The 14,754-nt window shown below is 48.8% G+C and overlaps 2 protein-coding genes across 2 annotated transcripts in view; both read right to left on the reverse strand.

The window, feature by feature from the left end:
- LOC122373008 (protein sidekick-like) overlaps window positions 1-8,041 on the reverse strand; it is a gene marked incomplete at its 3' end in the record, with an annotated part of 129,687 nt that extends 121,646 nt beyond the window's left edge. The window contains 1 exon segment of the mRNA XM_043350719.1: window positions 7,752-8,041. Within this exon segment, the coding sequence (XP_043206654.1) occupies window positions 7,752-7,821 (70 nt within the window).
- A 1,655-nt stretch (window positions 8,042-9,696) lies between these two features.
- On the reverse strand, window positions 9,697-12,482 carry LOC122373005 (serpin B4-like). The gene is made up of 2 exons (XM_043350716.1): window positions 10,567-12,482; window positions 9,697-9,993 (listed from the first exon to the last, which is right to left on the reverse strand). Exon 1 carries the CDS (start codon window positions 12,125-12,127, stop codon window positions 10,838-10,840), a length of 1,290 nt encoding a protein of 429 aa, XP_043206651.1. The 5' UTR covers window positions 12,128-12,482; the 3' UTR covers window positions 9,697-9,993; window positions 10,567-10,837.
- Between the last annotated feature and the right edge of the window lie 2,272 nt (window positions 12,483-14,754).

Below are 14,754 nucleotides of genomic sequence, written 5' to 3' on the forward strand. Positions count from 1 at the left end.
ATGGTCTGATTAGATAAAAAGCCTATCAAAGTAAGAAAACAAACGTATACTCCACATCAAGCAGCTTATGAATCTATGCGAGTTATGAATCCTAAAAATTATTATTTTCCCAGGTCCGCCCTCATTACCCCTGCCGAAGGGCTCAGCTACCCCCAGAGGGGGCCTATCACACTATTTGCCGACCTTCAGTTATCTTTTCTAACGTAAATGTTGGTAGTCAGCAGATTCTATCCAGAGAATGGCGATGCCTATCTGTCCCCTGATACCAGAATATATCCCCGTTATTCATTATTTATGCACAATGTATATAGTAGATCCAATTTCCAAAGAACCTAATTATCTCTCAGCTCCGTTAGCATCGCCGACCGTTTGATGCATGGGTCCTTTTCCTACCATGCGATTTTCAGATGCATGGGAACACATTGCTTAGTGAACGAACAGCCCGAGGCCGATAATCTGCGAGAGAAAAAGAAAGGAGTGTTTGTGGCCGTTTGAGCCAGCAAATATGAAATGTGTCGTAACATTTTACGTGCGAACGCACCTTGCACTAAACATACCTATACACGTCCCTCATGGCATAGGCGGCGGAGCGGGGGGGAGGGGGCACCGTGCCCCCCTTGATTTTGCCATTTTAACATTATCCCTATAGGCGTTGCATGGAAATGGAACTGGAAAGAATGGGGCCAAAAGTCGGCATTCCCCCCCCCCCCCTTAATTGAAAATGTTCCGCCGCTACAGCCTCATGGCTACAAAATAAGAGAGAGAGAAAGAGAGAGAGAGAGAGAGAGAGAGAGAGAGAGGGAGGGAGAGAGCTGGGGAACGAGGAGGAGAGGGAGGAAGATGGGGGAGAGAAAGAGAGAACCCACAGCGTATCACGAGTGAAGTCTATTGTTCATATTCATACTTCCGCTACCCTGCCAATGTGCCCATCGTTGCGTTTTCGCAACACCGTTGTCTTTCCGATGTGCCCTTCGTTGCGTTCCCGCAACGCGACCGTAGTCATATTTGAAAATAGTCACAAACCCTTTTTGTAGCATTATTTCTTAACAAAATGCATATCTACGCTTTTGTAGGGACTCTGCAGAATATGTTTACACAATTTTCATTACGGTATTATTAAGCACTTAGCCTACTTATCTTGGTTTTCGTGACGTCATCACTCACAAAACCTTCGACTTCCCTCTGGGAGCTCTAGGCAGTAACTTACCGGCCGCACAGACTTGTAACTGCGTAGCATCATGCGCACAACCATGCTACACACGCTGAAACTTGTCTCATCGGTTAGTCTCTTTTACACACTTCTCAAGCTTCGATCACGTCGACGCTTGCTTGCGTTGCGAAAACGCAACGAAGGGCGTAAATGGGTTAAAAAGGGGTGTGCGTAAGCGGCAATGGAACGGATATGCTGGCTATGACCGGTTGCTTTTATGACGCTTTGCTATCCAAATATTATCACATATTCATAGTCGCAAATTGCGGCTATGAATATTTGATAATATATTTTTCCAAAAATCACAAACATTCCCTGGCTTGACGACGGCATCAAAAGCATCTTTTGCACACTTATCGTGCCTAAATTTCACCTGCTAAGGCAAAATGTGGCAAAATGTGGACCCGAGGACCCGGTCCAAAGAACCAGTCTGGACCCATATGGGTCCAGACCGGTTCCTGGAAATTTTCTGACGGGTCCAACCGGGTCCTACCATAAACTATACATCTTGCACACTACACATTATTGCAAAATATGAAGTGAATGAAGCGAACGTTACTTTGCACACAATAGCTCATGAGTATTCCCAGTGGGAAATAGGCTGTTTTACATGATGCTACTTATGATACCTACAAGTAGTTTGTATTAAATAACTTTTGGGGAACGGGTCTAACTGGTTCCGGTTCCAACTAAGACCGGGTCTGACTGGTTCCAGAAATGTCCAACCGGGTCTGGTTTAGTGATGTCATTTTCAGAAAACATATGTCTAATGTCCGTCCAATGTCCAAAACTTACGTCGACTGTCCGTCCAAAAATGTCCAAGCCAGCCATTTGTCCAAAGATGTCCGACATCTACGCAATAGTTAACACTCAACACCGTTAATTAATTTGCTTTTAATGTATCGTTACCAGCTCAAAAGTGGTAATCATATCGAAAGCTGAGCTTTCTAATAGCCAATCAATGTTAAACACGATTACTTTATAAAAATGTTGAGGTGTAGCAAGCGATTGTCCAAAGTTGTCCAAAGTCTGCTGTCATTGTCCAACCGAATTCCGAATTGGACATTGGACAAAATCGGAATTCCGAAGATTCAAGTTCCGATTGACACCACTAGTCTGGTTCGAGTCTGGTTCCCAAAATTTTCAACTTTTGCCACCTCTACTGCTGAGTTCCTCATTTTTCAAAGCTAACAAGCAGCTCAAGAACTATCCCGAGTCACCAAAGTGGAGTCATTTTTCGTAATTAACAACCCCCGAACTTTTTTCCACCGCCACCGCCGCCTACCCGCCACACACACGCAAGCAGTCACAGACACGCAACACAGCGAACCCGCCACCATGGCATACAACTTTCATGCTACCAGCCCAGCCGGTTCGCCCTCGCGTGGCACTGCCTGACACCGAGCAGGCGATGCCAAAAACATGATAAAAACAAGTCCCCGCAAGGTTGAGAAGCTCGACGCCGAAAATGGCGACGCGTACTGCAGTAAAAACGTCGCTGTTCCGCGCTGGGACCGCCGCAATGCGCCGCAAGGGACCGTGAACTAGCCAGCAGGTGACCGAAGGGTCAAGGTCCTGTGGTGGTGCGACCGCGACGATAATAAGTTTGATATTCATGATATCCAGAAAGAAAAGCCCAAACAGCAATAAACAGCAAAAGAGGAGGAAGAGGGAGAGGAGGAAGAGAAGGGGTGGCCAGGTGGAGCAGTGAGATGCGAGTGGCAAGAGGCGAGAAGACAAAAGGAGAGAGGAGAGAGGGAGGGAAAGAGAGAGAGAGAGAGAGAGAGAGATTACAGAAGAGAAAAGAGGAGAGAATAGAGAAGAGAGGAGAGCAGATGACAGGACAACAAAGCAGAACAGAGCAGAGAAGACCAGAGCGGAGAGCAGAGCCGACGAGGCGAGAGCCATGAGCCGATGACCTTCCAAGGTCACAGCAGCCACCACCCGGCGAGGTTAGACAAGTGAGAGTGCCGCCCGGGGAGAGGAGGGAGTGACTTCCCGAGGAGAGGAGAGTGAGTTCCCGAGGAGAGAGCAGTGAGAGTGACTGCCTACAGAGAGCGAGAGTGACAGACGAGGTCAGGCTGCCGAGAGTAAGCATTGGCCTCCCGGCCAGAGGTTCAGTGTAATACATGGAGTTCGCTATCAATAATAAATTTGTTTGATCAGGGTCCATTCGCTGCTCATGGAGTTTATCATCTGTACCACGTATTTATCAGCCAGCGATTTGATGCATCTCTTCTCCGTCAAAGAAAGGTTTCTGAACTACTTGTTACTATTGATTTGTGAAAAGGTTATGCCTACCACAAGATGTCAATATATTGCATCTCAAGGGACAGATCAAATGATAACAGTCAGGGGGAGTGGCGCGTTTATAATCTCTACAGCAGCCAGAGTTTACCCTTCTGCACACGAGCTGCCATCAAAGTATGCGAACGATGCCAGTTTCGCAACGTTCGCGATCAGTTCCAGCGCAGTCGACGGAGTCTTTGAAAACAAACTGACGAGCTATTTCTACCCGAGAACGACGGAACCCCACCCCGAAACTCAACAGTTAACCTCGCCTACCGCGGCGCAAACAACGTGATCTCTCTGCTCACAAACACCTGTCAACGGGAGCGCTTGAACAGAGCAGCTCAAGACCAGAAACAAACTAACCATAAACAAATGGAGGAACCCCAATCATCGTACAATGTAGGTTTTTCTCCAGCTTCTTATTTCAAGAACAAACAGTCACTTTGGAAACAAACAGCAAATATTTCATATATCAGAGCAAAATAAACTATTCGCCCTCCCTCCCCCCAAAAAAAAAACATTCCCCAGCAAACAATTGATGAAGTGTTACAGCAAAATAAACTATTCGCCAAAAAAAAAAAACATTACCAAGCAAACCATTGACGAATTTTACGGGAAATTTCCCAGCAAAGTCATCAAATATCATTCAGTACACTATGACCTCAGGTCCCTTGACATTCCTGAACGCTGCAGAGCCACCATACCGAGTCGCATTACAGCCCCGTTTATACGCACCACGCACCTTGTATATACGCAATGGTAAATATTTACAGTCACCCAGTCTAGTGCGCGCTTGGGGGGCAGTGCAGTTGACAGGAGGGGGGGGGCGGACGTGCCACCCTGGGTGGCCAATGGGAGGACAGGAGGGGCGCGACGCAGTCTGCGACCCAGCGAGCCAACAAGAGACGTGTCACCAAAGCATCTTCGTGTGCAATCATGCAACACGATGAGAAAATCATTTTAATAGAAACTCCTTCTCATTCAGGAATCAAGAAGACAGAATCTACATGAACTGAAATTTGACGAAAGCACACCTTTTTTACATAAAAAGGAACGGTAACAATAACGGAAACGATTACCTTCAACGCTTCCTTTTGAACTGACTCTGTCCAACATCCATGGAGCCTCGGGCTAACTACCCAGCTGGTGGACTATTCACCCCCTCCCCCCCCCCGTCCACCACAGAGCGTGTGGCGGTCACGTGACATCCGTCTCGCCGCACGGGGCGGTGAAAAAAAAAACGGTTGGCAAAGAGCCAGGAAATCTGACCCGGCACCGGATGAGGGGGAGGGAAAGGAGTGCGAGGGGAAGTGGAGTAAGAGGGGCGCCAGTCTACCCTCATATCAACACTGTACGCTGATTAGTTGTGAGTAGAAATGGCTTCATTTGAGGGGGAACGAAACAGACGAAAGTAGAGTGAATACACCATACGACTGTACCTACTCCAAAAGCGCAGCGTGGATACCAAGATAAAAAAGGGAGCCAGAAAAAAGTCAGTACATTTTAGGCAATCACAACTGATGACATCATATATTTGGGTAACCAACAGTCTGATGCTTTTTTATGAGCCCCTCTTTCTACATCTCAAATCCTTTTCTCAAATATTTACTTCGATTTGCTTTCAAAAAAGGAGCCCACTTATCATCTATCGGTTTGTAAGATCTTTTATCAGACACGTTGACATTTGTTCTTGACACATTGATAACTGTAACATGACTTCACAATGCAAATAAACCTTGACGGCAATGTGAAGGGGTGATGCTTCCTTGAAAGGTCGGTCACGGAGCCACACGTGGTAACCACGTGGCGAACACGTTTCAGCACGTGGCGACAGGAGACGAATACGGGGCACCAGTCAGGGTGGCCTTCGAAGTGTCGCAATTTACGAGACACAAGAGCATTCATGGTTTGATGGTAGTTCAGGGTCTTTGGGAGGGTCGCACTGGGCCGAGTCGGGCTGGGTCGGGCACGGTCGGCCCTCGAGCCGTGGGACCATGAATGGGCCCTAACCTCGAGCCCGATCCTACAGTCAAAGTGAGTCAAAGTATTGTCAGTGTCTCGAGTCCGCCTAAATCGAGGATGAACTTCAGAGTTTCATCTAAAGGACGCATTGGGCAAAGATGGAAAGAGGAAAAGGAGCAGGGATGAAGGGAAATAGGCAGGTTAAAGAAAGGTAAGCAAGTGATGGGCCAGAAGGGAAATGCGGCACAAGCAAACAAAGGAATAATAAATATTGCAATAGGAACAGCGTGGTCGATAGACGATAACCATAAGGAACAGCGCGCTAGCCTTATGTATACGCATAAAAGAACAAAGAGTCACAATTTTCTGCCTTATTCATGCCACGACTTTACGGTTGGTGCCCGTGTTAGTTCGTGCCACTGTTGAAACACCTACCCTCTAATTTCCAATTACACAGCCCAAATCAGCATCGACTAAACATAATTCTCGTATGCAGACCCACAGGGCAAAACCAAAGGCAAGCGCGAGCACTAACAGCCATAGACGCAGGCGGAAATCGACCGTATCCGCTCAATAAATCCCGCATCACTTTACCGGTGCGTCGCGCACACCACCCTCTCGTCAACAAGGGTCAAAGTCCCGTGCTGGGGTGCGGAACAAACGCTCCAACCGCCGGCCCCTGGTCACCTGCCCGGCCTCGCCCGCGGCGGCACGCGATACGCGGCGCGAGCGTCCGACGCCGGCTTTGGACGCGTCCAAGCCAGAGCCGCCCGGGCTTCGCGGGGGGCTCCACAACGGATGTCTGTGAAAACAGCGGCCGGACGGCCGGACGCGCCGCAACGCCGCTGGGGTTTTTGGTGCTCGTGCATGTGAATTGTGCGGGGAATCCAGACCAGACGGGGACGGGGGGGGGAGTGATACCCCACAACAGCTGGTTAGACTGTGCGCGACCCGTTACAGCTTTCCGGCCGGGGGGGGGGGGGGGGGGCTAGATTTGAAACGTGGCCCGCCTGACGGACGGTTGGCCAGTCATGGGTGTCGTTTTGTATAGGCATGGTAGGGCCCGAGCCCTACCAATAATTTTGGAAATTTAACATTATGCCTATGGCGTTGCGTGGAAAGAATGGCTTTGAATTGGCAAAAATTTACATTAGAGCCCTACCAATAATTTTCGGAAAGTGTCGCCCCTGTGGCCAGTACTAGTTTTTATTTTGAAACTGAGCGCTGCGGTGCCTTTGGAACGCACAGGCATGGGGAGGGAGGGGTAAGGAGAGGAAGTGTTGGGTCATGAAGCGCATGGTGACAATAATGAGGAAAGACGCCAAAGCAACGGACGATTGAGGAAGGCTGTTGATTTCACTTTTCGGTGCAAGAAAAACAATAATGACACCGGCTTAATTAACGCCATAGCAACTAGCAGACTTGCCTAAACGGTAAATAACATGATCACCATTCCAGTAACGGTCATTTCCCCTTCCCTGGCGGTTGCCTTAGGCAATAGGCATGCCGGGAAGACTAAATTAAAAAAATAGTGTTGAGCGTTAGGCATGCCGCATGCGAGAAGCAGCCAACGCATTTCAGCAACGTCCTGTGGCCTGCAACGCATGCGACTCAGACGCTTCCTGCATCGATAACTGTAACAAGTGAGGGAGCTGGTATGACGAGAATTGTGCCAGTGCCAGTGCCAAATGTCAGGGATAGAAAAGATCGCAGGTGATCAGAGTGGTTGATAAAAATTGTACGCTGGGCACCAACGGAACAGCTCTTTGGAGCAGGTTTTCTGATGTAAATTAGGAACTCGGTTCGACGTAGGTATGCTGGGAACTGTTTCACTTTTCACGGAGCGGTGTCATCCTCCTGTCAAGTTGGGTGTCTAGTCTACTGTCAGTAGTCCTAGCCCAGTCCCACCCAGATACAAACTGTACCGTCAAACCAGCACCGATGAACTGTCAGCTACGGGGGGGGGGGCATGAAGGCTACCCCCCTTCACAGCGCACAGCGCCGTGAACACTACATCGGCGCCGGTGCATCAAAAATCAACATCACCATTCACCAGCCGGCATTTATCAGGAACCAGCCACACTAGCGCAGCACCTCACTAGCATCAACAGAAACATTAATTCCACCATTGTCAGGACCTTCAGCGGCTCAGTCCTCACTCATTAATCCTCATGAGCCGAGGCTGATCAGGTAGGTCTAAACCAGACCAGAAGTCAGAACCAGAACAGAACGAATGTTTTGCTGGCTGGGGAGGGCAGGGCTGGAATTCATTTTTAGTTGAACTCACCTGCTGAATCCACGGCCGACGCCAGCAGTAGCACCAGCAGAGTCGCGGGCGCCCTCCATCTCAGCCCCATCTCCGCACGCCGCCGGTTCCTCACAAGGTCACCGAACCATCGCCGCTGAATTCTGACACCGGCGACCGGTGCCGCCTCCATGGCAGAACTCACACTCACGTGGCAGCACTCACTCTCACACTCAACTCACAGTTAGACAGGCCACGGCACTCACAGTCTCACCGGCGGGCCGCGCTCGGCACGCGCGGCGTCGCCCCCACTCGGCGCCCGGTTCGCGACTGACGCGGCCGGTCGCGGCACGCGGCGCCCCAGGCGATTCACCTTTGTTCGCCGGCAAGCACGCGCACCTGGCGATACTAGCGCCCCTAGCGGCCAGGTGGAAGGAGATGGTTCAGAAAATTGCCGCTAGGTGTCTGCATGACGGTAGCTGCTTAGGCGACAGATGTCGCAGCTGTAGCGTCAAGTGTATGTAGATAGCCTTGATGTAGACGTAGTGATGCAAATTTTACCGAGGGCGGATCGGAGGGGAGACGTAACATGCTTCCTCCAATGTACCGAATGGTGAATTTTTCTACACTAACCACATTTCCAGGTCACTGGTCAGGTCACTGACCTATAATATCGTGAGCCAGTGAGCCTCTTAATAGGAAACGCGCCGCAATCAACGTTCTCAATGCCAGGAAATGTTATGTTTTCATTGATCCGATGCAGTATGGCATTGCTTTACACTTGCTTCCTGAACTGAGTTGTTTGATCTGACCTAAACTCAAGTCAAATCAAGCCTTACCTCATCTTTCCCAAATAAAATTATTTTATAATTCGACGCTGTTGGGCTAGCTAGCCCGGAGATGTTGATTGTTGATGGCACCGAGATTGGTTGTTGATTGTTGAGATTGTTGTTGAGATTGATAGATTGTCGATCTCACAGGAGGCATTTTATGATTTTTCGGAAGTTATTGGTAGGGCTCTTATTTGATTTTAGGATACCAAAGTCATTCTTATCATGGGATGCTATTGCCATAGGACTAATGTTGATATTCCGAAATTATCGGATGGGCTGGGGCCCTACCAAGCCTATAAAAAACGACGCCCGTGGTTGCTCTACTGTTTCTGACAAGGTTATTCACCAAAAGCATAACTCCAGCTATGGGGTCATTGACCTGACCTCAGAGGTCACCGATTGACCTGAATCCTAAAAATTGGGCTAACATGTCCCTTAAAGGTTCATAGGAGCGAAAGCGAAACACCCTTTCGCTCCTTTATTAGGAGCGAAAGGGCGTAAGACATTAAAATAATCATGCCTATATTTCTTTTACTTTCAACGTATGAATACTTTAAATACTCTCCGGAGATAGGAGATAAATACTCTCCGGAGATATCAATAAACACGTCATGAAAACCAGGATATACGAAATGATTAAACGGTTATTGACCGGCGTGCTACAGACGTCACAAACTAGTTGCAATCGGATACAGTTATTGCGGAAGACGGTCACTGGACGACACTGCGTAGGAGATGTAAGGAGCGAAAAATGTCGCAACATCCGGACATATAACGACTCACAAGCCTGACACAGATTGCGTCATAGTGCTCATAGATTTTGCTGACTTTCAACCTCAGGCATTCCTAAAATGTCATACCTACAGCCGTCAACACACTGCACTGCAAAAACTGGGAGCAAAAAAAAAACATTAACGTCTTCGTGTTATGTCGGCGAGGTGAGTATGACGGTGTGTATTTTTGTTGCGTCTTTTCAGCTTCCTTGGGTTTCCGTTCGTTTAAATCAGTTCATGTTGATGAAGGAGGCTCGAATCTCTCACCTATCATCATTTTTATTTATCTCTGAGTGCTTGCATAATGCATAGTGGCTTACGTTTAGTAAAATGGATTGCGCAATTACACCATCTGAGGAAAAAATATGATACATGAATGCATATATTCTAATGTTTTGTATTGACCCGCCATCGTCACTCTAAACGGACATTTTTCCTCTGGCACACGCATCATACATTTACAAGACAAGCAGCACTTGCATTACCGTGGCCAGTAGCAAAGTCATCAAATGCGGTATGAAAAGAGTATTCATTTGTGTAAAGAATGTCATCGCCGTCAAAAAGTCCAATCTACACTCAGGTCTGCACTGTCGCTAGTGGTTCAGCAATATCGCAAGAGAGATTGTTTTGATTCCTATGTAGGGGCAGACAGCAACGATATGGCATGCCAGAAGACATTTATTATTTATTGTTTATTGTCACAGTAGCAAACCAGATCCGCATAAAATGGGCTATTCCCTGGTCGTTGTCAGTAAACACTTCATAACGAACAACACACAACACTGTTAAAATCAAATACTGCGACACCTGATAAAACAGCTAAAAATCACCTTCTCCGAGCTATGATCATTGTAATCTAGAAAGCTTTAGGTGCTTTTTGAATTGGCTCAGCGTAAGTCTGTCTGCACCCTCGGCTATAACAAGCTTATTGTACAGTGTAACAGATCGGTAAATAAAAGTACGCTTTCCATGATTCGTTTTTACACGTGGCAAGCTAAGATAGTTCGATGTGCGCGTGTCACGTAACGTTCTGTCGCGATTAGTGTGAAGGTACTGAGCTATTGAATCCGGCTGTCCTGTTCCCCAGATCTTGTGCAGAAGGCACAGGTCCGAGTAATTGACGAGCTTTTGGGCCGGTAGCCAGCCCAATGAATCGATACAATCAGAAATGTGGTCATATTTTCGTCTTCCTGATACTACTCTTGCTGCGAAATTTATAACTTTTTTTTATCATATCATTTTTCATATCATCATATCATTTTTGCCTCAGGTGACCTCGTCGTAAACACACAGTGTTATCATTATGTCAGATCACTATTGGTAATGACCCAATTTTTAATGACACCCTTTTTTGAAGACAACAAAACGCTTCAGACTTTATCTAGCAGCTCATTGAACTGGTTGGTGCATATTTCTACAGTCTACACTAAACACATATTGATTCACGCGTGTCTTCCAGTTCCTTGACCGTTATTTGCTTCTTCACCCGTTGACCCCTCATTCGCTCGCGCTGTTTCGACGTTTACACCTTCTTTCCAAGGAAGAGCGAAGCGGCATTCGGGTGCTCGAATGTGCCCATGAACAGCATGCTCTGGGTCTCCTTGTCATAGATGACGTACATGAACGGATGGTTACAGATGAACTGCCTCGGACGCTTGGGTCTACCGGAGCGGTTGATGATCAGTGCTGTTGCAGCTGCAGCTTCTGCACCCTCTTCGTTGATCTCCAGGAAGGACTTGTGGAGGGCAGCATCCAGCGCCAGACCTCCAGAGTTTGAGAAGCCGCTGAGGTCTGAGTACGAGGCGTTGAAGAGGTTCTCGAAGCCCAGCTCGCTCAGCTTCTCGCTCATTTCGTAGTTCTCCTCTACACGGAACTTGGGAACCTTGAGACGAATCTCGACCGGGTACATGCGACGAATGGCGCTCTGGAAGTTCTCAGGGGTCAGCTTCTGCACGGTGTGGTCCAGAGCTCCATCCACGAAGGGAGGCAGCAGCACATACATGGTGACGTTCTTTCCCAGGTAGGGCAGCTCCAGGATGTGCGCCTGCAGCTCTTCCGACACCATGAAGTTGAACTTTCCCTTCTGACTCATCATGTTGACAAAGGTGAAGTCCTTATCTGACGAGTAAAACAGTTCCAGTCCCGTGTCTTGCGGCTTGAATTTCGACAGCCACGTGCCCTTGAAGTAGGCTGCGTTGGCCAACACGATCCTCGTGCGAGCATCCACGGCTCCTGAAGGGATGAGATCCTGAATCCTGTCTGCGGTCAACGTCTCCACCCAGGAGTTGATGGACAGCCTCGCCTCTTCACTTGCATGCAAGAAGTCAAGCAGCTCCAGCTCTCCAGGAAGCAGCTCCTTCAGGCATTCTCTGATGTTCTCGGTGCGGTCAAAGTAGAGTCTGTTGGCGACACGAAGAGTGTTGGGCCGTTCTTCTGGATCACCGGGCTGCCATCCTTCGGCTGGACGATCTTTGTCCGTGATATCACGGAACGCTGCCACGACCTCAGCCTTCGTGATATTGGTCACACCCATTGCCTCGGCCATCGCTTCTTTCGTGACGCCTTCCGCACCGATGTAGGCGAGAGTCAACGCACTCCACAGCGAGTGAGGTGAGAAGAAGAGGTTGCGTTGCTCGGTCTCCGCGCCGAAGTAGAGTGACTGGAACAGGCGCAAGCTGAAGTCGTGCGCACCGCGAACGTAGGCATCGCGTGCGATGGTGATGTTGGAGATGCTGTCGTCTTCAGAAAGACACTGTGATCGAGCAGTGGCGACGACAGAGAGCACCACGAAGGTGCTCAGCAGGAGGCGCATCGTGGCTGAGGACAACGTGGCACGCGATAAGTGAAGCGCACTTTTCTCTACCACGAGCTGCGTCCACAGAGATGAAGCGACGGACGACCTTGCAGAGCCCAGTCAGAGAAACCTCACCGTAAGGCACCTTTCACGATGCGAACACTGCGCTAACGAATACGTCTCTCTAGTCCCTTCTCGCACACCGTCGCCCTTCTAACTCAAGTCCTCCAGCCTCCTCACTCTTCTACTGTCCTTCTGTCTGTCTCGGTAGCGCAAATTCTCAGTCTGACGTCACAGAGCGTGCTCCGCGCTGCGCGACGCTGCCTCTCGACGGGGAGGGTGTAGGCGACTGGCGACGGCCGGTGGCGTAGCCCCACTGTTTATGCACAGAGCCGGTTTTGGCGGTGTTTGCACGTCCGCTCCGGCCTGTGGCGGTACTGGCGACAGAGAGATGCAAATTGTGGCAGCCTTGGGCCCACCAGTACCTAAATACATGAGGTTTTGAGGTCATTGTTATTGGCTTTCTGAAATAAGAATGAAATATGAAGCAAATTGTACTTAGATGGCTTAGGTTTCTGAAATATAAATGGTATAGTTTGCACTGCGTACATCATGTACCGACTTAGTTTATTAAGATAGGTGTGTTAAGAAAAGTTATACCTATAGTAAATCATGTCTGCAGCCAATAGAAACGGTGATTGACTTTCCAAAAGTCGCTTCATCATTGAGAAAGATGTAGGCTGCTTGCCGTGCCCGTGTGTATGCAGCTTTTTGAACCGATTTCCGGTGCAAATTCTATACAGTCAGAATCTCCAGTACGACCAGAGTTCCACCACGACTACGGCCTTCCCTCAGCGCTGCAGCTGAGACCGGCGCACATTACTAGTATAAACATTTACACGAAACTGACCGCGAACCGTCCTCGAGTCGTGACCAGCTCCGCCGCTGTGCGAGCCACTGACGTCACTTATACGTCATTGATGGACAGTGAATGACGTCATAGGAGGATTGGAAAGTCATGACGGGGAGACGGCCTCGCTGCCCATCCGACTTGGTTATGAGTAATGCTTTCCGATCCGGGATGTCCGCCCAGACCAGACCCCACAGTTGACGGGGGGGGGGGCGCAGACACATAGTGTGTGGATATGGGGATGGGGTGGGTGGTGGGGAGGGGGCTGGTTGGGGTAAGTCAAGTGGGGCTACCTGGGTTTATCAATTGTCAGATAGGAATTTGCAGGAATACAGAATAAAGTGAAAGGCCGGTCGATGGGGACTCCAGACTCCACTTCCATTTTACGCTTGCCCTGGCGCAATAGGCATCCGGACTACGGTAGGTAGGAGTAGGTAAGGCTCGAAAATTAAAGTATTCGGTGGCAAAAGGTTACTTGCAGTTGCAACGATCGCTTACGGGGATTATAAAAAAACAACGCAGTCTTGGTAAAGACAAGGTAAGCTCAACTCAGGTCAGCTAGCCATTTGGTCATCGCCAACCCAAGGCAGCCGGCATGACGCAGGTCAAGTCAGGTCAGGTAAGGTAATGAGACCTTCTAAGGTTAATGTAGGTGAGGTTAAGGTCGGGCCACTTTAGGTCAAGTCAGTGCTGAGTGCTGACCCTGCCGTCTGCGAAGCTCGACAGACGACACCTTGCACTTCAGGCCTGTGACGGTACGTAGGTGGCAGCACTACCTCTCGGTGCACGTCTTTTGTAGAGGGCCCTGCGTGGCTGGCTGAGTGGCCTTCGGCGTTAGCCAGTACGCCTCATAAAGGCTTTCTGAAAAATATTCGTATTTTTCTTCCATTTTTGTTATGATGTGTCATGGCATAGACCTCTATATACTGATGCAAAACTCTATGGTCACAGAGTCGTCGAGAGTATTCTCAGCACTCACATCAGAGCACTCAGAGAACATATTTAGAATACGAGGAGTCGCCTACGCCTCTGTCGCGCGTCGAACAGTCTATGTATGGTACTGGTACCTACGTAATTATGCGTTATCGTAATTATCCCGATTCCTTCACGCCTCAAACCCCTACTCCGGGCTGGACAGTGGACTTTATCCTATGTGAGATTGCCCGTCAGAGCATGCCCGTAGACGGGTGCGGTGAGTGTTTGGGAAGGGGGGGGGGGGCTGGATGGCCTGTCCTCTGGACGGGCTCAGCCCCGGCGACTCACCAGGGTGATCGCCCAGACCAATGTCTCCCCCTAATTCCTATCATCCTTCCGGCAATTGGCTAGGAGGGTCAGGTCAGGTAGGTAGATACAAAACTGTATGCGTACCTAACTGCTTACCAACAAATAGACTGAGATCGAAACTTGAAAGTTGAATGAAGAAAACAGTCACTTTATTATATTCATTACACCATGCCAATTGCCAAATTATCAACGTCACTAGCATTACATTGCAACAAGTTTTATGAAAACAAACACTCGCCGAACATCAAAACTTCTCACGAATTCCTAATCCCCGGTTATATAAGCGTAAGAAACATCTTCAAAACTCAATCAAGAGAGACACATGTCCATTCACTCACAAACCTGCATCGAATGTCACTTCCATTGACCTTGCCTAAAATAACCTTTAACCTATCGGTACACTCTCACTAACAGTTACCTTTATCGGCCGCCTACGCACCACTATGTGCAG

This window comes from Amphibalanus amphitrite, unplaced genomic scaffold, assembly GCF_019059575.1.
Source record: "Amphibalanus amphitrite isolate SeventyFive unplaced genomic scaffold, NRLGWU_Aamphi_draft 001430F_arrow, whole genome shotgun sequence".
In the NCBI taxonomy this organism is placed as follows: domain Eukaryota; kingdom Metazoa; phylum Arthropoda; class Thecostraca; order Balanomorpha; family Balanidae; genus Amphibalanus; species Amphibalanus amphitrite.

What these genes read in the sequence shown, in the direction of transcription:
- LOC122373005 (XM_043350716.1), bottom strand. Translation starts at nt 12,127, where the DNA reads ATGCGCCTCCTGCTGAGCACCTTCGTGGTGCTCTCTGTCGTCGCCACT.